Raw genomic sequence first — 24,516 nt, forward strand, 5'->3', positions numbered from 1 at the left:
AGAAGCACACACACTTGTCATTTTATTAATGTAGATAGATATCTAATCTAATCTAATCTAATCTAATCTAAATGCACACTCATCCTGAATTTGGAGTTTACGATGCATTCCAAAAAGTTGCAACATAGCATTATCAGAAAACAAGTGTTAAGAATGTTTCTCAGACATTCCACAAGAGGTGATGCTGTCATGCTTGAAAAGTAAAGCAAAAACATAAGTGGTCATTTGTTGGAGATTAAGGGTCATGACCTTCCTTAGTGTATAAATTTATTAACAGATATAAATAATCCACAGAAATCTTTCTTCATAAATGGCTTATTAAATAACTGATACCAAATGCCTGTGATCTTCTGTGCTCCAGATGACGTTAAAAACTGATATAACAATATTAGCTCAGAAATATTTTGAAAAACTGCTGTTAATAAATACTGTTTATCATTTCTTACAGCTGTCATTTTAGTAGCAAACCATTTTCAGAATAATACTGTACATTGTAGAATGAAATGGAAGAATCATATCTGGTTGAAAAAAATACTTTCCTTCTCCAATTGTGCTATAATTGAGTCAAAAATATGTAAAGCTATTATCTCTGTAAAGTAATATATGCACTGGTGAAATGTTGCTCTAGCATTTTACAATATTAATAACTGTGCTGAGTCATGTCTAAAGTCTCACATATCTGAACATGGTCAAATCATATTCATGTACACCTTAAACTTTCAAAATTTTGGGAGCATGTGCTTGCCACAACCACCACACAACAAATCAACCAGATTAAGGTATCACCAGAATGCAATGGGTGACACCTCAGCTCCACAATGGAACAGTGTGAGTTTTTTTACTGTGGCTGGAGTGCCAATCCTGCCACCAACCCCCAAGCTGCAGGACCCAATTGCAGGCCTTGATACAGATTAATGTCATACCCAGGACGAATTAATGGCAGGTTAAGGGCCTATCTCAAATGCCCAATGGAGTAGAGTCACTTCTGAAGTTTATGGGATTTAAACTGGCAACCTTCCAATTGCAAGCTCAGATTTCTAGCCTCAGAGCCACCACTCTGCCTCAAATCTTGACCTTATAAAAATGCTTTCCTTATACAGTATATATACAGTACATAAATGGAAAGGTGTTAGTTGGAAATATAAACCTTTTATTTTGAACCCAGAATAGAATTGTATCTGCAGTTTGGGACATAGTGGCATACCTTTGTGTTCACAATATTTTTTATTTTATATATATATTGTCAGTGGTGACTGGGGTGGCGACCCAGCCAGGACGCCCAGAAAGACCAGAAGAGAGCTTACGTCCTCCCCAGACCACGTGGGGGCGACCACCCTGGTTCCTTTGGGGGCCACTGGTATAGAGCTTTGAAGCTCTACCCTGCAGAGGCCCGTGGTCACTGCCAGGGGGCACCCCTGTGCCTAAAGAGGCCTGGACCTCAGCACTTCCGGGTCTGGGGGGAAGAGGAACGAGGACACCCGGAGTGCTTCCAGGTACACAGGAGGACACCTGGAGCACATCCGGATGCGTATATAAAGGGGCCGCCTCTCTTCATATGATGGCTGGAGTTGGGAGAGTAGAGAAGACAAGGTCTTAGGAGGAGGCAAACAGGCAGCCTGAAGAAGGAGAGAAGGCACCGTGTAGTGGCCAGGACTTTGGAGAGTTTTGTGGGTTTGTGCACCTTGTACATAATGGCACTTATAAATAAACGTGTTGTGGGTGACATAAACATGTCTGCCTGTCTGTGTCCGGGCCAGCCTCCACACACAATATATATATTAGAAAAGGTAATCCTGAGACGAGAATTTGTCAGAAATAATTTCAACTCCCACAAGAGATAATTTTAGGTCCCACAAAACAAGACTTTTTGCCAAGAGATTTTGACAAGTCCCACCCACCTCTCCAACATTTACAACCACGCCCACGGTTCAATCACTTCTCATTCATGTGAATGCTATCGTCAGACACAGTTTCTGTACTCTCAGCTCCAAGCAGGGTCGGAAATAAAAGACAAAGAGTAGAAGACAAAGCAGAACATCATAAAGAGGTTTAAAATCGTTGGTGCGATACACATACTAAGTACGAAAGTACTAAAATTTGAAAGTCTCAAAAAAATGTTCATAAAAATCGCATTAGCGCTAACAAATGGAAATTATTACTCGGTGAAATAACGGAACAGCGAAAAGAGATCATATATACTATGACAGACGTATGTTGATATTGTTCAGCTTTAAACTTTAAGTCGGAGACTTGTAGATCATCTAATTACCATCAGGTAGTGTTTCTTCCCAATGAAGAGGCATATCTGCGACCACATATGTGAAGAGGCGTGTGTGTGTGTAGTGGTGTGAAAAACTATTTGCCCCCTTCCTGATTTCTTATTGTTTTGCATGTTTGTCACACAAAATGTTTCTGATCATCAAACACATTTAACCATTAGTCAAATATAACATAAACACAAAATGCAGTTTTTAAATGATGGTTTTATTATTTAGGGAGAAAAAATCCAAACCTACATGGCCCTGTGTGAAAAAGTAATTGCCCCTTGTTAAAAATAACCTAACTGTGGTGTATCACACCTGAGTTCAATTTCCGTAGCCACCCCAGGCCTGATTACTGCCACACCTGTTTCAATCAAGAAATCACTTAAATAGGAGCTGCCTGACACAGAGAGTAGACCAAAAGCACCTCAAAAGCTAGACATCATGCCAAGATCCAAAGAAATTCAGGAACAAATGAGAACAGAAGTAATTGAGATCTATCAGTCTGGTAAAGGTTATAAAGCCATTTCTAAAGCTTTGGGACTCCAGTGAGAGCCATTATCCACAAATGGCAAAAACATGGAACAGTGGTGAACCTTCCCAGGAGTGGCGGCCGACCAAAATTACCCCAAGTCATCCGTCACAAAGACCCCAGGACAACGTCTAAAGAACTGCAGGCCTCACTTGCCTCAATTAAGGTCAGTGTTCACGACTCCACCATAAGAAAGAGACATGCATGGCAGATTTCCAAGACGAAACCACTGTTAAGCAAAAAGAACATTAGGGCTCGTCTCAATTTTGCTAAGAAACATCTCAATGATTGCCAAGACTTTTGGGAAAATACCTTGTGGACTGATGAGACAAAAGTTGAACTTTTGGAAGGCAAATGTCCACATCTGGCGTAAAAGGAACACAGCATTTCAGAAAAAGAACATCATACCAACAGTAAAATATGGTGGTGGTAGTGTGATGGTCTGGGGTTGTTTTGCTGCTTCAGGACCTGGAAGGCTTGCTGTGATAGATGGAACCATGAATTCTACTGTCTACCAAAAATCCTGAAGGAGAATATATATATATATATATATATATATATATATATATATATATATATGCTAGAAAACCCTGGAAGGATATAAAATTCCTCCAGAGCTGTAAAAGACTGATATACAATCGATAGTGAAACATTTTATGATGAATTTGTTAATAAAAAAAGAAAAAACCTAAAACACATCAGAAACCTAAAACACATCAGAAGCAATACCGACCAGTACTTTCAAAGCAGTGCTATAATGTTCCACAAAATTGAGAAGGTTCAATAAAGTAAAACTCACCACTAAGCCAGTAGAGAGAAGTATCTGTTCGAATGCGCTCTGCCTCACTCCCCATTGCACGCGATATCAGAGTTTCTGTGCCCAGGAAGTTGTTGACAGTTGCAGCGTACAAAATTCCATCTAAGAAGAAAATCCAAGTGTGAAAGTAAGAATGGTTGTCGTTGTCCAACACATTGACATCTCCAGTAAATGTGAAACAATGTTCAGAACTATCTGCAGAGCCTGGGACAATTGCAGTGGGTCACTCAGATCCAAACGGAGATCTGTCATTCACTGGGCTACCACTTTGACTGTTTAGGCATTATGATTCGTCGTTGTATGAATCATCCTAAGACGTATTTGACATTCACTATTGGACAGTATTTTATAAAGCCTGATTGACTGAATACGAACCTGTTTTTTTGTAAAATGCGTTACCCTTTGAAGTAAGCTAAGCTGCCATTTTACAAGGAGTAGATGGTGGATTCAGTCAGTCAGTTTGTATCCCTTCCTATGCGTTAGACTCTGAACGCTATTCACAAAAACAGTACTATTTCCAATTCTGTATCCACTGTAAGCCAATTGAATAGTCTCTGCCATTTCTCAACCAATTTTAATTGGAGATCTAATAAGAGAGTCCTCATCTTTCCCCATCACTGGTAAGACATACCTGCCATCACGGTGGTGAACTGCTGGCTGGGTTCAAATGGACATTTCCCTCTGCCACTCTCCGTTTTCGTTTCTAGAGTAAACTGGGACATGCTCTGCATTGAAACATGGGTAAAAAAAAACAAAAATTAGAGAATTAGACATATCTGTGTAGAAGCTGAAACAACACATTTATCTCATGTGACTCCTCTAGCAAAAAAGATTACTGCACACAACTCAGCACCTCAGTATATTGCTCCTGAGTATGCACTGTTGGCTTGCTTAGCTGATCTTTTTCCAGTGCCACCTATTGTAATACAGAGAACGACAAACACCGATGAAAAAAAAAAATCAATAAATTCTTGGGTTCATACAGTTACATTCCATATTCGTTCACAAGAGTGTTTGTTTCATTTTAAATTATTTTAGTTAGAATACATGTGTTTGGGACATTTTCAGCTTACTACTGAATGACTAGACATGTGGACTATACAACACTAGCCAACCCGCGGCGTACCATACGCCGCATAATCAGGCCGGTTTTTTAATGATTTTAAGCACAGGGAGAAAATTAACATTCGAAAAATCGGTAATGTAATAAATCAGCAAGAAAAGCAACATTGTAACAAAGCACGGAACGAACCAACACACAGCGTCGTAACCGAAAACTCGGTTTTTAAAGACTGCATACTTCATTGTGTTTTAACCTCAGTTGTAAAGGATTGTTTTAAGGATCCCATGAGATACCCCTCGCAAACCGTTTTACACGCTGCATATGGCGATTAACCTCCGCGAGAAACATGCCTCTATGAACAGTCAACGTAGCTCGGAGGTGCCAGGAGTTGGTGGGCGTAGCTCCTTCCTGCGTGCGCCATAGGTGTCTTACTTGTCGGCGGCTCAGTGAATCCACGCCCCTTCTGGCGTGCGTTCCATGGTTGTCTTGCCTTAGTGAATTATATATATAGATGAATAACGTGACATTTTTTATGTAGAGATTTTGCTATTGTCATAGATTTCTGTTATATCGCAGACTTTGTTATCGCCATTCTGCATGGAAATATGAGTTTAACTTTTTTCGGCCATCAGTAACAAATATGTGGGGTAATTCATATATACAGTAAAAGAAAATAACAGTTTTTGTTTAATGCTGAAGGACAAATTTCAAATGTTTACCCGTACTGTATGTGCTTAATATCAGGCAGAACTTGGTAAATACCTTATGAAAATAGATGTGATATCTGACTGTGTCTAGTCAGACCCACAGGGACATAAGAGCCATTCAGTCTAACATAGTTTATCATCTCAAGTTAACCCAGCAATTACATAAAATCACCAAAAATAAGATTTGAAAGTGCTAAACTCAATGGCAGTACTTGGGTTACTTGTCCCAAGTATTACAGCTCAATGTGTAAAGAAATATTTTCTAAAAACTGAGCAAAATTTTATCCTTGACCGACTTCCACTTGTGTCCTGGTGTTCTTGTTAAAGATAATGATTGTTAAACAAACAACTGGAGTTCACCCTTCTTACTCATTATAATTTTAAAAACATTTACCACATCAACTCATAATCATTATTTGTTCAAGCTGATAAGATTCAGCTCCTTTGACCTTTCCTCATAGCTCACCTCCCTCATTCACAGAGTTAGTCTCATAGCTCTTCAAACTTGCAATTCAAGCTATCAGCTCACGTGAAATAAACAAGTTAAACATGTAGGTGCCTTGTGAAATGGCAGCATTTTTAAATTCGAGCAAAAGCCACAGTTAAGATCTTCCGTGCCACTTTGACGCGAGCAGCTGTGTTTGGACAGCATTTCACGCACATGAACCACTGTCTGAATAGGCCAGCAGGTCTCACATGCGCTAACACACAATACACAGACATGCTTGACGGGGTGACAGCAGCTAATTTATCTGTCACAAAAACTGCCTTTTGAAAAGCAATTAAAAGAAAAAAGAAGCTTTTTATGCTTGAAAAAGATCAAACAAATCCATTTCATTAATCGAGTCAGCAACTCAAAACAAACACGTGTGTATGTGTGTGTGTGTGCGAGTCTCTTGTCAGCACAACCGAGGGAAAGAAGCTTTCAACTGTTTAAATGCTGGCAGCACTTCAGAAAATGCTCTTTTACAAAGCCGGAGGAGTGGCTAACACCAGTGGGACACTGTTTGGGGTTTTTGTCTTCTGTTATGCACAGTGCACAAAGGGGATGATTACAGCCAAGATTTTCCAGCAGCAAGTTAACTCTTGGGCACATTTGTCTAAAGAAGCTGTAATAATAACAATAATAATAGTAATAAGGGCGTAGAGAGGTAATTGAGATGGTCTTAGTAGCGTCTGGGTGCAACAGGGGATGCGACTGTGTGCCAAGATCATTCTTCTACACAACAATTTACACAAAGAAAGAATATCCAAAAAGTGGGCAAGCAGGCTCACGTATTACAGTAGACATAATAACAATTTTAAATTTGACTTGTAGTGTGTATTTCATGGTACTCAAGGACACTGCATTGTTAAAGAAGAAAAGAGTGAACAACAAAAAACAAGAAAAAATTATACATGTACAGTGGTGTGAAAAACTATTTGCCCCCTTCCTGATTTCTTATTCTTTTGCATGTTTGTCACACAAAATGTTTCTGATCATCAAACACATTTAACCATTAGTCAAATATACACAAGTAAACACAAAATGCAGTTTTTAAATGATGGTTTTTATTATTTAGGGAGAAAAAAAAATCCAAACCTATATGGCCCTGTGTGAAAAAGTAATTGCCCCCTGAACCTAATAACTGGTTGGGCCACCCTTAGCAGTAATAACTACAATCAAACGTTTGCGATAACTTGCAATGAGTCTTTTACAGTGCTCTGGAGGAATTTTGACCCACTCATCTTTGCAGAATTGTTGTAATTCAGCTTTATTTGAGGGTTTTCTAGCATGAACCGCCTTTTTAAGGTCATGCCATAGCATCTCAATTGGATTCAGGTCAGGACTTTGACTAGGCCACTCCAAAGTCTTCATTTTGTTTTTCTTCAGCCATTCAGAGGTGGATTTGCTGGTGTGTTTTGGGTCATTGTCCTGTTGCAGCACCCAAGATCGCTTCAGCTTGAGTTGACAAACAGATGGCGGACATTCTCCTTCAGGATTTTTTGGTAGACAGTAGAATTCATGGTTCCATCTATCACAGCAAGCCTTCCAGGTCCTGAAGCAGCAAAACAACCCTAGACCATCACACTACCACCACCATATTTTACTGTTGGTATGATGTTCTTTTTCTGAAATGCTGTGTTCCTTTTACGCCAGATGTAAAGGGACATTTGCTTTCCAAAAAGTTCAACTTTTGTCTCATCAGTCCACAAGGTATTTTCCCAAAAGTCTTGGCAATCATTGAGATGTTTCTTAGCAAAATTGAGATGAGCCCTAATGTTCTTTTTGCTTAACAGTGGTTTGCGTCTTGGAAATCTACCATGCAGGCCGTTTTTGCCCAGTCTCTTTCTTATGGTGGAGTCGTGAACACTGACCTTAATTGAGGCAAGTGAGGCCTGCAGTTCTTTAGACATTGTCCTGGTGTCTTTTCTGACCTCTCAGATGAGTCGTCTCTGCGCTCTTGGGGTAATTTTGGTCGGCCGGCCACTCCTGGGAAGGTTCACCACTGTTCCATGTTTTTGCCATTTGTGGATAATGGCTCTCACTGTGGTTCACTGGAGTCCCAAAGCTTTAGAAATGGCTTTATAACCTTTACCAGACTGATAGATCTCAATTACTTCTGTTCTCATTTGTTCCTGAATTTCTTTGGATCTTGGCATGATTTCTAGCTTTTGAGGTGCTTTTGGTCTGCTTCTCTGTGTCAGGCAGCTCCTATTTAAGTGATTTCTTGATTGAAACAGGTGTGGCAGTAATCAGGCCTGGGGGTGGCTACGGAAATTGAACTCAGGTGTGATACACCACAGTTAGGTTATTTTTTAACAAGGGGCAATTACTTTTCACACAGGGCCATGTAGGTTTGGATTTTTTCTCCTTAAATAATAAAAACCATCATTTAAAAACTGCATTTTGTGTTTACTTGTGTTATATTTGACTAATGGTTAAATATGTTTGATGATCAGAAACATTTTGTGTGACAAACATGCAAAAGAATAAGAAATCAGGAAGGGGGCAAATAGTTTTTCACACCACTGTAAGTGAAATAAGTTTTAAGAAGAAACAAGTAGATTTCAATAAATTCAAAAAACATTTGTATGGTTTGCAGTCAAGGACCTTGAGGACTAATTACAAGTAAGGATATTTGTGATGCACCTGCCCAACCAGGACCTGCTACATACATATTGTCCAATTTTGTTTCCCCCTCATGTTGTTGCCACATGCACAGCACATTAAATGGACTGTCTGTTTAATGTGTGCACTTGCAAAGCTTATAATAAGGCGGCAGCAGTTTTGAGAGAAAATGGGATCAGGAGATGACACAGAGAAGTCAGAATTCATACAGGGGTCATAACAATTAAATACAGTAACAAAGCTCAGGATCTGTAGGCAGAATTTGGGTCAGAGAGAGAGCATTAAGTCAGAAGCAAAAAAAGGGTACACATGAAAAAAGACAAGAAACACCAGACGTAAATTATAATCAGAGTAAGTAAATTAAAAAACTAACAAACAAGATGCAAAGGTTTTTCTGTCATGAATGTGAATTTTGGGCAATTACGTATGCATGGAGCCGGCTTTTTAAAATGTTGTGGATTGTGTTCCACTGAGTATTTAGGACGATCTTGAAGGCTCCTTGGGATTCCATGGGCACCTAGGGAAGGCTTGGTGCAGCACTAACACTGAATGCCTGGGTGGGTGGCAGGGAATCAAAGCCAAATTTTAAAGGTTGACTGCGCCTTTCAGCAGGCATTTGTGCCAGCCGAGAAGACCGGTTCAGGTGGGTGGCAGAGATACAGTTTTCAGAGGCAAGCCCCAAGGCTCATGGTTTAAAAGGAAGGATCCTGCCAGTGAATTTAACCTCATGGAAAATGAAGGGTTGTATTTATTGTTACTTATTGATCTTCAACCCCCATTTTATCACCCGTTTTGATTGCTGACAATTTAATTATTTATTTAAAAGATGGAACACTGCCTGCTTTTGCACAATAAGGATTTGTAACAAAGGCACCAAAGCACTTTACACTACCTCTTGTTGGTTCCCATGTCTCCATTGCCTGGCTCATCTCAGTACATGACTATCAAAGGTCCCGGGTTCAAGACAGTATGGAAGCTGCAGAAACTCAGACGGTCACACCTAGATGTGCCAACCTGATACATTTCATCTTTTTAACTAAACGGGAAATAGTCTTTTTGTTAATGAGTGAGTAAACCTTGCATTATACTATGTACAGATGGAGAATTAAACTTTGGTGTTATATTGTACACAACTTGGCAGTTTTACACATGTCACATTGGTGTTGTAATGACAGTTGTATGCCAGGATTTGTTAACACAGTACATACGTGCAACTCTGTTACTAGATGAGAACTCAGTCACTCAGAAGTGCACAATTAAAAAAAACAGAATTACAAAATATTAAAAGAATGGCTCAAACTGCATTCAACTCCAGGGCATTCTGTGACCAGGTAAAAAAGTCTACCAATGCCACTGTCTAATGACGCAAAAATAAACTTGTGCTTACCTCAAAATTAAGGTTTAACATTAATAATTTAATGTATAACCTCAGTTACCTTCTAGATTAAAACATTAAATATATTCCATTTTAATGTCCTTTTTATTTAAAGAATAATTCAGCTTTTATCAAAAATTTAGTTCAGTAATGAAGAGTTTTAAAATAATTCTTTATTAATAAAGACGTGTTGTTTTGGTGCTATCACAAAGAAAATCAGATAAGAGATTTTCAGTGTATATTTTTATCCAACAATTTCCTGTACTTACTTGCTTATGTACATTTAAAGTCACGGAGAAACACAGCAAACAGCCTGCATTCAACATTAAAAGAGACTGAGCAGAACAGAAAGTGGATAATACCATTTAAATTATGGCAGTGTGTTTACCCAAACAGAATTATAAGAATAAGCAGCATTGCACTGCACCATTGTGCCACTTTGCATAAAGTTTTGAAAGTACAGTCTCTATACAGGAAAATATTATATAGTTTATGAAAAGGCTATAGGCTTTGTGCCTGATCTCCATTTCATGCCCACAACGGAGCTTACATAGATCATCCTTTCTCTCTGTTTTCTTTTCAGGCACCAGAAGCAGTTTTTAAATTGATTTCTTTTCTTTGGCTAACACACAGTGCAGTCTGTCGGCAGCTCAGGGAACGTACCCAAGTCATTGGCATCTTGCACAAAGCAGTCCACTTCTCGGCTGACCTGAGCAGTGCTCAGACAAAAACATTAAAAAAAAGGTTTTGTTCACAGATTATATACTAGAATGCACAGGACAGAAAGGTAGGATGTGATTATTCTTCACTCTGTTATTAGGAAGAGCTGCAGTACCAGCCAGTCTACTTTAATTAAACCACAGAATCCCTCTGGGCAGGGAGTGTGGCCAAGCACCTACAAAGGTTGACAGTTAACACTGTGCAGAACCCTACCCATTAACCTGCATGAGACACGTCAGTGTAAGTTTTAACATACATGGGTGTGAAGTAACATGATAGTTACTATTACAAGCATGAAATAGTTAATTGACTGACTGGCTTCACTGCACTGATTTCATGTGCCTTTTAATACAGTATGTATGAATCTATAGATACATACTCGCATCTCTGGATAAACTTCTCTTGCATTCAGAGGGAGGCTGGGGACCCATATGGGTCATGTTCCATTACTCCATTGCTGGGGCATCTGCACAGAGCTAAGAACGTAGGAGGTAATCCCTGTAACAGGAGCTCTCAAGACTGAGGAAGGTGGCCTATTGAGCTTGGTTAGCTACCGGGACTCTAGAGGCAGTTGACAGGTACCAACAGGCCAGGCACTGCATGGTAGAGGCAGTTATGGAAGCAAAATCTCAGGAGTGGGAAGAGATCAGTGAGGCCATGGAAAATGACTTTCACCCAGCCTCAAAGCAATTCTGGCAAACTGTCAGGTGAATCACGAGTGCTTCGCCCATTTGGTTTATGGAAGGGATGGAGTGCTTCTAACCTCACCTACAGATACAGCTGGGCAGTGGAAGAAGCATTTTGTGAACATCCTAAATCCCACCGAAACACCTTCCTTTGAGGAAACAGTCAGGGAACTCAAGAGGAGAACATACCCATTACTGGAGCAGAGGTTGCTGAGATAGTTAAAAAACTCCTCTGTGACTAAGCTGCGAGGGTGGATGATATTCATCCCGAGCTCTTAAAGCCTCTGCTGTTTTGATTGACAGGTGACTTCAACACAACATGGAGGTTGTGTTTTTCAGTCAGAAAAGGGTGGAGTGTCCTCCCCAGATTGGGGATGGGGTCCTGCCTCCAGCAGAAGAATTTAAGTATCTCATAATCTTCACGAACGAGAGAAAAAAGGTGCAGGTGACCGACAGGTGGATTGGAGCAGCATCTGCAAATGCTGATCTAGTTAGTCTTGGTGAGTACGGAGTTGAGCCAAAAGACAAAGCTCTCGAATGACTAGTCAATTAACATTCCTACCCTCACCTATGGTCACAAGCTGCAGATAGTGACCGAAAAAACTAGACCATGGATACAAGTGGCAGGATGTCTGAGCTCACTCAGCATTAAAGACAGGGTGAGAAGTATAGACAATCATTCAGGAGATGATAGTTGTGCTGATTCTCCCACACATTGAAAGAAGTCCGTAGAGATGATCTGAGCAGTCTGATTAGGATGCCTCTTGGACACCTGACTGGGGTATTTCCAGAGACCTTGAGGCAGAACCAGGATATGCTGGAGAGATTATATCTCTCAGGTGGCCTGGGAATGCCTTAGTAGAAGGTGGTGGGAAAAAGGGATATCTGGGCATCTTTGCTTAGACTGCAGGCTTTGTCATACGGACCCAGAAAAGTGGCAAAAAGTAGATGGTTGGATGGTATCTATAGAATGTGTAATGTTCTAAATTACATTTTTTTTTTACATGGAAAGCATAGTACAAGGGAAGATCAATGAGTCTTGTTGCAATGTTCATGTATCACAGAGAATTAATCAAACAGGCTGCCTGAAACATAAACTTTACAGAGATAAATGATATCATGTTTGCACAGAGTAAAACACACGGCTTTGAAACATAAATCATTACAAATAGGTCAACTTTTGATCTCACAGAGGGACAGAAACAACTATTCTTTCTTAGGAAGCGCATTTGTTTAAAAGTGGACAAAAATAAAACCTTTTTAGAAGTCTTGGATTCTTGGAATCTGTTGCTAAATGTGCTTTTATATATTGGTTTGACAACTAAGAATATGAACTATCATAAAACATATTAGCAAAAATAATAAAATTATGTATCATATATAGGTTCAAAAGTTGGCCAACTGAATTCTGTCAGGCAATAACCATCCTCTTTTTCCTAAGTTTCAGTTGTTGTCTTCAGGCTGTGAATTTAGGCCCTAGTAGGTAAATAGCAACACATTTAAGAACTCTTTTATTCCAACAACTGTAAGCATTTTGAATTCTGACACTTCTGCTGAATTCTGAATTCATTTGTGTGTGCGTACTGATAACATGAGTTTTCATTTGTTGAGTTCTTGCTTATTTTCCTGTATCGGTGTAACAATGCTTTATGATTTCTACAGGTTTCGTGTTAATAAAGTCTACCTTACATACTTTAAATGCTGGGCTATTCTTAATAGTTTCCACAATCCAGAAGGGGGTAAGTTTTGGCCATGAGTAGTGCTACTGCCTTACAGATCCAGTTTCCAATACTCATTTGCTGTGCAGACTTAGCATGTCCTCCCTCTATCTGCACGAGTCTTCCTTACTTCAGCTTTCCTCTCACATTCACCAGCACATGCAGGTTAAATTAACTTGTGATTCTACATTGGCCCTGTGTCAGCCGTTGTATTTGTCCCATGAAGAACTGATGTCCTACTGTAACTAGGGCTTTTTTTAATTTTGTTTCTCGACTTGCACATAGTGATAGGATAGACTCTGGCTACCTGAAAACTTGCATTGGGTTAAGCAGGTGTAGGAATGTTAGGTTATGTTCACTCGCTTCAGAACTACAGAAAACATGGAAGAGATTCTAGAAGATAATGAAGACCGTATTAATGCAGGAAAATAGGCATAAGGCTGGAAAAACTCTTACGGAGATGAGCTAATAAAAGATAAAAATCAACTAAAATACATGTTGAAGAGTGGGTTACTTGTAGTGTTGTGCTCATGCTTGTACTGTGAACTTTCAACAGAGAAAGAAACACTCAGACAATAATGAATGTAGCTGTCCAAAATATAATTGTGCAGCTGCATCACAAGTATTCTTACCAAATTAAGATAATAAAGAATTAATAAAAAAGTATCCTGATGTTATATTCCTCCATGTATGTACCACCTGGTTTGGAAACAGCATGCAGCAGGACCACAAGGTTCTGCAGAGTGGTGTTTTTAGCTGAACGCATCACTGGACACTCACATCGAGCGATATTGGACCAAGACAAATAAAAAATTATCACCGATACCAGCCATCCAATGTCTTCTTTTCGGTGCTGTGGTCAGGTAAACGCTACCTCTTTCTAAAGTCCAGTTTAGACACTGAGGAGTAGCTTCTGTCCACAGTCTATACATGTCTTGAATAGTGAAAGTGCCTAGAACTACAAGATGCCCCATTGTTAACTGTCTCACATGAAGTTATTTAAGTCATTATTATCACATATTTAAAACTCTATTAATGATTTCTGACATTTATAAAAATCACATATTACTGTTATTGTCCGTTTTTCTTCTTAAATGTAGAGTCATTAGAGTTGAGCAAATAAGCCTTTCAGTACATATTGTACCGTATGTATAATTTGTATGTGACAAGTCAAATGTGAATAATTTGATGAGTGGTATACAAAGATAACTCTACTATGTCACTCCACAGTAACTATTCTGTGCACAGTTCTGTCTAAGACTTGTTATCAATTAGCGATCGTATTGACTTGTTTATATCAGTTTGCTCAATCCTCCATTCTTACAAAGCAGTTGAGTGCAGTGCAGAGTGAGTTCTCAAAGCCATATTATGAAATTTTTAGTAAAACAATATTTTCACCAAGGCTTTAGGTTTCTCTCCTGCATAATTATTTATAAATGACTGTCAAGATATGATAACTGCCCCATATTAACTTATTTATATGTAAATCTATTTCTATTGCTGGGCTGTTTGCTGTGGGCATTGTACTGAAAGTACCCTTTGCATTGTGGTTTGTAGTCTTACAAGCAAAATGAGACATGTGCAGATGAACGCTTCACTCTCAGTTATTGTTCTCTATCTGTCTTGCCTTGCACGAACACGCAATAGCGTGAACAGAATCTCAACAACAGGAACAAGTCAGGCTAGGAAAGGAATAAGTAATGTTAACAAATCAGCAGCAAAAACTCAAGAAGACAATCCACTGAGACTCCGACCGTCAATGAAGATGCAGTTTGAAAAACAATCTTTTGGCTCTAAGTCAGTCAGTCAGTCAGTCATTATCCAACCCGCTAAATCCTAACACAGGGTCACGGAGGTCTGCTGGTGCCAATACCAGCCAGCACAGGGCGCAAGGCAGGACCAAACCCCGAGCAGGGCGCCAGCCCACCGCAGGGCACACACACACACACACCAAGTACACACTAGGGACAATTTAGGATCGCCAATGCACTTAACCTGCATGTCTTTGGACAGTGGGAGGAAACCCACGCAGATACGGGGAGAACAGGCAAACTCCACACAGGGAGGACCCGGGAAGCGAACCTAAGTCTCCTTACTGTGACGCAGCAGCACCACCATGCCACCCCTTTGCTCTAAGTCTCAAAAGCAAATCAATCAGAGCTCTTACCATCGAAAGAACAGAGGCTGCAATATCTTTTTAATGACCTGATAGTCCAGCAACAGCAGACTGTACAAATGAATAGACATACATAAAAATATCAGCTCAATAAATCTGACCAAGGCCACTTACGATGTAGGTACACTGAGGGTTGTAAGCATAGGTTCCACAGGCATATATGTGTGTCGAGTTGTAGAATTCCAGCAGCCGCACATAGTTGTGACATTCAGCCTGAAAAGAGAAAGCATACAACTGAGCAGCTGATACAGGCTTCACAAAAGTACGGGACATACCGTCCAATACCATTCAGTTATGCCTAAAGGATCAGCAATACAGGTCTAGTATAGATAGAGAGGTACCTGCAAATCTACACTTCCTTCTGAATGTTCTACAAATTTTACATTTTGCCCTTTAACACCAAGCATTTATATAAACTTTTGTAGAAACACTTAACAATATATTACATACAGAATCAATCAATCAATAAGTAAATGAGGAATCAATAAATCAAAAAATCACAAATTCCAAAAGATGTCACACATCCTACTCACTAATTCCTATGTCACATTATGTGACTTTTCCAGTGATTTAGCCGTAGACTTCAAATAAATAATCCTTAGCAAGTTGGAGGCAGTCGGTGGTGAAACCAAATGCCTAATGTGACAGAGCCAGCAACTGAGACCAACAAGTCTGTGACACCCTCTGATAAAATCAACCTGATTTGATTCTGTCTTTAGTTTAAGGGGCGAGGTCTGTGTGCATGATAGTTGACAACCAATGAATGCTCATCTGGAAGTACAGTTTACATAATGAAGTGATGACAAATAAGGAATTCAGGGGTTTTGAACCTCACAAACAGAAGAGAAGTTTGTTTGTCTGATATCTAGTGTTTTACATACTAAAACAGAATGGAAGAAAATAAAAAAAGGCAGAGAATGTGGATGAACTTACCGTACTTTTTAACATGTTAACCTTTCATAAGTGCCTGCTTTGTCAAGCAGCACAGGGGATTTGGATCTTGCAAATAAAACAGATGCTCATCTGTCTGATGTCGACAGAATTAGAGAAAAAAAAAAAAAAAGGGCTGTGCTTGCTGTTGAACTCACCACAGTTATTAACCCTCATGACAAGAAATCCTGCAATGTGAGATCAGCTTAAGATGCAGCTCTCATCACTTAGGCCATAAAGACAACTTTCTTCATCACATCCTCTTTCACGTCATATATAAAAGCCACAGAGAATGTGATAAGGAAGAACATAGGGAAACTGAGGTTGTCTGGGGAAATTCTCTGACAGGTCGTATCAGATCCTTTTTCAACATGAGAATCATTGCTTTTATCATTACAATGGATATAAAGTCACATACACAGGACTGACTGTGATTTGAAAGAATCACCAGAACTTATTTTATGTAGAGCCTTTGAGTATGATAACCAGGTAAACAGATTCTACAGATGCAGGGAGCTAAGCCTATATGTGATGGTTAGGACATCATTCTAGATGATTGATTGTTAATCTGTGAGGACACACAAAAAGGGAAAATAAAAGTCGCCAAGTGACTTGACATCAAAACCTTGAAATGTAAGAGTGAAGAAAGTTGCCAAATTCACAAAGAAGGAACCGCAGTCTCAAGTGAAATTGCAGTAGAAGCACTACAATAACATTATTGTTAAAAATAATAATAATACATTTTATTTATAACATTTATTTATATAGCATGTTTTCATACAATAAGATGCTGCAGATGTTCTATCAGACGGTTGTGGCGAGCACCCACTTCTAAGCGGTGGTGTGCTGGGGAGGCAGCATAAAGAAGAAGGACATCTCAAGCCTGGACAAACTGGTGAGGAAGGCAGGCTCTATTGTAGGCACGGAGCTGGACAGTTTGACATCCGTGGCAGAGCGATGGGCGCTGAGCTCCTGTCAATCATGGAGAATCCACTGCATCCACTAAACAGTATCATCTCCAGACAGAGGAGCAGCTTCAGTGACAGACAGCTGTCACTGTCCTGCTCCACTGACAGACTGAGGCGATCGTTCCTCTCCCACACTATGTGACTCTTCAATTCCACCTGGGGGTTAAACGTTAACATTATACAAAGTTATTGTCTGTTATACCTGCGTTTGTATCAGTATGCTGCTGCTGGAGTATGTGAATTTCCCCTTGGGATTAATAAAGTATCTATCTATCTATCAATCTCTATCTATCTATCTAAATGATGTAGCTCAAAGTGTTTTACAAGATGAAGAAAGAAAAGTTTATAAAAAAAGAAAAAATATAGAAATAAGATTAGGCAATGCTAAGTAACAAAGAATAATGTAAGGTCCGATGGCCAGCAGCACAGAAAAAACCAAATAAAAAACCAAAATCTGCAGGGGTTCCAAGGCCATGAGACCACCCAGCCCCCAGTAGGCATTCTACCTAACATAAATGATCTAAATCATTCTCATGGCTTTCAGGCTTCACTTGGAAGAATTAGATGATGTGGGTCGTTTGGATATCTGGCCTTCAATCGTAGGGACTGCATGGTGCCTTGATGAAGTGGTGGTGCTACAGACCGGTAAAAGAACAGTAGTACGGGTTAGTACAGATTGCGAAGCCATGATAAAAGCAATAATTGAATGTATATACAGAATATCAGTGTTACACTAAAATGAAGCTCTAAGAAATCAATGTTAAAATAATGGGTTTTTAGCAGTTCTTTAAAGTGCTCCACCATATTAGCCTGGCGAATTTCTATTCTATCATATAGCATCTTTTTCATTCTTAAATCACTGTGACAAGCAAAGGATAAAAATTCTGTTAGCCAAATAACAGGAGGGCAATGAATGTCAAGGAGGAGAGTTGGTGTGCAACACTTCCTCAGATATAAGTGTTGTGCCACTGGCAGCCCTCAAAAAAGATTAGCACTCATTAGGAGACCTAAAGTGAACAGAGAAGACTGCACTGCCCAGCTCACCATTGTTCATCTTAACTCACTAAAGTGGGAGAACATTACAACATGGACTACCAAGAATGAAGGGGCATAGGAGGCTGCCTATCCTTATGGAGGGCAGCTGTGGTCTCCCTACATTTTTAAAAGCATACATTTGTGCTCAGCAAACTTTTGCATATTGTGGGGAAGAATGATGCTAACTCTATTGTGGGTGACATTAATCTCCCGAGGCAGAAATGTCACCACGATAAGCAGTTTGCCTCAGGATGGGAATAATGAGCGAGGAAACAGGTGTGGCTCAGTTTAAATTCAATAGAAAATACAGGGAGCGCTGCTTGAAACTAAAAAAAAAATGCTATACGCTAAATGCTAACAATTGTGTACCCCATGGTAAGTTTGTTAATTCTCCAGTTTAACACAGATTAATAAAAAATATTAAACAAAATATAAATGACTTAGTTTATTGCAAAAAAACATTGCTTCTTTTAAATGTAATTGCCCAGATATAATAATCATAGTGGCCACAGTTTGTGTTTAATACACTTTAGTTATATACTGTAACATAAACACCAAAAAGTCAACACAACGCTATACTGACAACTGTAAGATCAAACTTTTAAAGGGACTCCCACTCATTAGCACAGAAATGGGCAACCAGTGTGGTGTTCATTGCTCTCTGCCTCTTAGCCAGAAACAAAACTGAATGGAGAGATGCCTAGCCTAACATTTTTCTCACTAGCTCCCACTTGCAGTAAACATACTCTTTTAAATAGCATATTTTAATAGTGAACATCATCCCAACACGCTCGAAAGGTTCAGCACATTAGTTGGCGGATTTCTGCCGCAAGGTCACTGACAAGTTAAATAACTTTGGATCGCATAGTCAACTATTTGGTTGTAGTCCCATGCCTGTGTCAAGGTCACCCCATCAACATTTTGGACTTGCTATACCAACATTTATTCTCTTCTTTTCCATCCATCCATCCATTTCCTAACCCGCTGAATCCGAATAGGGTCACGGGGGTCTGCTGGAGCCAATCCCAGCCAACACAGGGCACAAGGCAGGAACCAATCCCGGGCAGGGTGCCAACCCACCGCAGTATTCTCTTCTTTTACTTCTGTGATTTAGTGTTTTAATATAACAATGTTTATTGCTTTAGAGCTCAATGCCTTAATTAGCAGACCACACATATTGGCTGTTTTGAATATTATAACAGATGAATCTCAACACTAGCCAGTCAGAAATTGTAATGGGTTTGTAACAAAATATAGTACATATGTACTTCCACTCCAGGACAGGAGGAAGTGATGCCGCTAAAAGTACAGTCTTTCTCATCCACAGCACAGAGAAGATGCCACATGAGAGTAACCAACTCCACCCCTTCTGTCAGAGTCCTATAAAATCCGGCAAACCCAAAAGGAGTTCTGCTGCACCAGACCACTCTACTGAGCAGCGTTACTGATTCTGAGCAGCCGTTGCCTGTTGTTCCGATTATTTTGTGCCACTGTATGCTTGTTTTCTTATGTGTTTACAGCATCATATTAAACAGGATAGCTTAGCTGGAACCCCAACCACATGACATGTTTAGTTTATGTAATTTAGGTTAACCATCGAGACCTTGGTCAGGTATGGTATGACAATCAGCTAATAGAGACAACTTTTCAAGAGTGAACAATAGAATGTTAATGGTAAGGGAAACAGTTTAAAGAAGTAAATGCATATGTGATGTGTTTACTCTGGAAGAGATCATTTAAATCAGTTTTTGTTTATTTTAACTGTTAACCATTTGTGTGATCATAAAGTCAAATCATGTCAATCTAGAACCTTACCTATGATGGTCAGTTTAAACCAGTGTTTAACATACAGTATGCCATGTTCTATTAATAAGGATGAACCCAAATTAATGATTCTTTCAAGAAGCTCCATTCCACTTTGTGGATTTCGGCTTCTTAAAATCAAATAAATAAATAAATCAGCGCATAGCCCATAGTACTCAACAGCACTCTGAGTCTTGTCTGTGTCTTTAGGCTGCGGTCACAACTTCTATCCATTAACTGTCAAGCACTGTAAGGACCTGGACCTCCAAATCTCCTCCTCAGATTTAGTAATAATCTGTCATTCCTTTATTATCTTTACAATGTAATTCCAAAGATGCTGACTTTAACAAATTAACAGGCTTACATGCTTCCAGAATTTATAGATAGTCCTTTCAAATGTATTGAACACATTACCCCTCAGCTGGGGCCATTACCCCCTGCATAATATCTCATTATCTTCAGAACAGTTACCAAGTTTTTGTGGTGTGTGTCTCTGAGTGTTCCACAGCAGTAGACTGCTGCCTGTAAACTCTCTGATATGCACACACAACATAAACGGGCCTTTATCATGTTTTGATAAAGTCATCTCTTACTGCCCATCTCAATTCAGCTATTTTCAGACTCTTTGATGTATTGATGAGAAAAAGCACAGAAATACGGTAAATCTCCACCTAAAAGTTGCCAACCCACAAGATACTCGAATTAGTCTACTGCAGTATCTTGTAACTTTAACCAATGTCAAATATACTTTCCGGAGAGATAACACAAAAATAAGACGGCAGTAAGAGAGCCCAAGACAGGTTGTTTTATTTAATATGCTGCCTCTCTTGTCATTAACTGTTTAACACAATTGTCACTACGATATACAGTAAAAAAAATGAATGAGGGAGAAAAAAAACAGGTTAGAGTGTTTGTGATGTGGACATGGAGGAGATTAAGCAGCATAGTGGTTATAGAGCTGGCTAATTCTATGATTACCACCAAATGACTGTGCAATAAGAACTCTAGTGGGTCAAGAAGGTATTGAATCCAAAAAGAGTGACTACTTTGTTCACATAGGGGCATAGCATATTTCCTATAATTCTTTAAAAAATAAATTATGTTGATGCAAAAATATTTTAATTAGTTTTTGGTATAAAAAAATCTGGCAGGGCCACATAGACCTGGGAGAGAAACCCTCTCAGAAGGAATGGAGTCATCCTAATCAGCTGTGCAGAGTGTGCATGTGTATAAGTGCGTGAAAGAGACAGATGGTCAAGCATTTAACAAGCACAACTAATGAGGCCTGCTCCTCTGCTTGAATCCACTTTCCTGGATATGAGGCTGCAGGCATTTGCAGGAAGAATCCTGGTTTAGATCAGCTTGTGGAGTTGGGGAAACTTAGTGCAGATTGTGTTGCTCCAAATGAACTGTATGAAGCAGTAGTGACAGTTTGAATATGCAGGCAGGGACGTAACGGAGGAAAGATCACTGGAATGGAGGGGAAGGAGTTGTGGAGGACTGGAACGGCAACGGCAGCAGCACCAGATGGCAGCTCAGTGAAAGCCATCAGTAAACCTCATACGAGGGATTGATGGAGAGATGCTGCATCTTGCAATGTATTAGGCTACCAGTGATGATAAAATGTTTATCAAATAATATTATAAAAAAAAAAAATCAATTAATATTGTCATACAGTACAATTTCCGACAGGCAGTTTTAAAATATATCTAAACATCAAATTTCCAACTTCACTTCAATGGGCAAAGTGCTAAATCATATTGTCCATACAGTAAGTAACCAACATGGTTCATGATAATGATGACAGTTATTAGGGTAGACCAAATTCGTGCAAGCTTTAAATTGCGCTGCAAAAACAAAATCAATCAATGGATTGCTTAAAAGGCCTCCACCCTTCAAGGCAGACTTAAAAAGTTCAGGCTGCACATGTGTACAGACATGCCAAGGACACTGTCAGGTTAAAGAGATGAGCCAAGCAGCCCAGAAACAGGCTAGTAGGACAAGACACAACCAAAATTGTGCATACTCTAAAAAGAAACATCTTTCTAGCGGAGAAATTTCATTGAGTGAGTTATGGAAAACTAGAAAATGTTGATCATGAAGACGAAGTTGAGTTTGCTATAAACATTTTAACACTTCAATAAATTATCCAAAGAAGTGTTCTACTTATTTAATTTTTGTAAATCAGCAATATAGAAAAGGACAAATCAACACTGCTAATTAAATCAATTTCACTGTTGCTGGTGAAATTATATACCAAAATCTTCTGTAGTGGAGTGTATATCTAGCATTTAAGTTGATAAATATTTTGTGTCTTTTTTCATACACTAGATAAACCTTATGCAATATTTGTGTTTTAGAAGGCATGTTTTACTTCATTGATGAGAATTGCAGTGCTTCGATGTTTACCTAACCAACCCTCCAAGTCTTTACAGACTGACTTAGGATGTGAAATTAAAGGCATCAATCCAGCTTTGCAAGGGTGACTGTGCTTAGACTTACATGACCCTACAAGCCATTCACTGCAGGACGGCCATAAACTGCCTAAACAAAGCAACTGGTGGATGAGTAGTACCTGAGTGCTTTCGTTAGGAATTGACCCAGAAAGGGACAAGTAAATTTAGTCTATTGGTTTGAATGAAGCATTGGTGTTAATTGGTTTTGAATCAAAGGCCATTCTGTACAACGACACTCCACTGACTTGTGATTTGTGATAAGAATGGTATAAAGCGGGTCACTTTACCTTTACCTCTCTCTCACACCATGAAGATGAAGACAACTCAATTTTGGCAGCCATATTGAGACAGGCATGTGGCTAAAGTACCTGATCACAGAGTGGTACGTGAATGGGATTTTAGACATTTTATTAAGGTCTACATCATGGGTGTCGAAATCCGGTCCCGGAGGGCCACAGTGGCTGCAACTTTTCGTTCTGACCATCTTCTTAATTACAGACCAATTTTTGCTGCTAATTAACTTCTTTTGCCTGCATTTTAGTTAACTTGACTCAGGTGCCTTAGTTGTCTCTTTACCCTTAATTAGCTGCCAAACAATACTGAGACACAAAATGAGCCGCCATATGAGCAGCACACCAGTTCCCATCACACAATATCTGAAAATAAAGAAAGCCGAAGGTCTCAGTAAGGCTGATCTCTCAGGTCACCAAAACATTTTGATGGTGTTCTAGAAAATAACAGAAAATCATCAGTTTTGGAAATATCTGCTGTGACAGAATAGGAGCAGCATCAAGCCATGGAATTAAATAATGGATTTAATTAACAACAAGAGTAATTGTCTTCCCATTAAGAAACAGGTTACACTGAAATGAAGCCCCAATTTAGTTGGTCATCTGTCGTCTCATTTCTCTTTGGCTGCCATTGAATGAAGAAAGGAATCAATTCAGAGGACTGAATCCTTAGAAACATGGCTATCAAAATGAAGGAAAAAGGAGTTAATTAGCAATGAAAACTGGTCACTGATTAGGAAAAGGGTTAGAATGAAAACCTGCAGCCACTGCGGCCCACCAGGACTGGAGTTCAACGCCCCTGGTCTACATAATAAAGAATATAAAAGGGGTAATAGGGTCACATAGATCATACAAGACAAAGCATCTCCAATCAATGACTGCAATTGATATTGCAACACAAGGTGATATACAGTATAACCTAATAATAACATCGCATTTCATCACTGCTGCTTATTAAACTGCAAAATGTGAACTTACATTGTGGACTGCAACGGCAGAAGTCATGAACAGTGCCATATAACAAAGAATGACTACATTGATGCCCAAGGCATCCCTTCACTGGCCCTTCATAAATTGTATACTAACACTATATATCTTATCATATATGACTTCAAAAGTATTTCATTCCAACTGCTATTAATCATTTAAATAAGTTCAATTTTATTAAATATCCACAAGCTCAAAACAAAGGAGAAAGAGATAGCATTTGAATCATTCATCAGTCAAGTTTTAATGTTGGTCTAATTTTTATGTTTAATGTGTTTGATCTAATGTTTCACCAGAATATTATGCTCACTTCTACATTTTGTTTATTTGTACCAAGTTTATGTTTGATGGCTGTATTCTTTGTTGATGTGTTTTGTATTGTTATGTTGTAGTCTCTTTGTACTGCATGCTGATAAACCAAATCTCCCCCTTGGAAAAATAAAATTGAATGGGTTGGCCCCAGTGGTGCAATGATAGAGCTGCTGCCTTGCAGTAAGGAGACCAATGTTTGCACCCTGAGTCCTCCTTGCATGGAATATGCATGTTCTCCCCATGCCTGTGTGTTTCCTCCAATTTGCCTCCCACAGTCCCAAGACATGAGGTGAACTGGCAATCCTAAACTGCCCCCCAGTGTGTGGTTGGGGTGTGTGTGTGTTTCTGTTCATCATGCAATAGACTGGCGCCCTGTCCAGGATTTGTTCCTGCCTTGTGCTCTATTGTTAGCTGGGATAGGCTCCAGCAGACTCCTGCAACTCTGTTTAGGATTAAGTGGGCTAGAAAATGACTGACTTGAGTGAATTGAATGGCATTAGCCATTGAAGGTGCTATATAAATGGAACTACAGACTGGGACATTTCACTAATGGTCCAGTTGAGAGCTC

The 24,516-nt window shown here is 39.4% G+C and overlaps 1 protein-coding gene across 1 annotated transcript in view; it reads right to left on the reverse strand.

The window, feature by feature from the left end:
* sema4f (sema domain, immunoglobulin domain (Ig), transmembrane domain (TM) and short cytoplasmic domain, (semaphorin) 4F) overlaps positions 1-24,516 on the reverse strand; it is a 128,686-nt gene that overhangs the window by 35,205 nt on the left and 68,965 nt on the right. The window contains exons 4-6 of the mRNA XM_039751897.1: positions 15,282-15,380; positions 4,242-4,335; positions 3,593-3,712 (exon numbers count right to left, since the gene is read on the reverse strand). Coding sequence (XP_039607831.1) covers positions 3,593-3,712; positions 4,242-4,335; positions 15,282-15,380 — 313 coding nt within the window. The remainder of the gene's footprint in view (positions 1-3,592; positions 3,713-4,241; positions 4,336-15,281; positions 15,381-24,516) is intronic.

This window comes from Polypterus senegalus, chromosome 4 (genome assembly GCF_016835505.1).
Source record: "Polypterus senegalus isolate Bchr_013 chromosome 4, ASM1683550v1, whole genome shotgun sequence".
Classification (NCBI taxonomy): Eukaryota; Metazoa; Chordata; class Cladistia; order Polypteriformes; family Polypteridae; genus Polypterus; species Polypterus senegalus.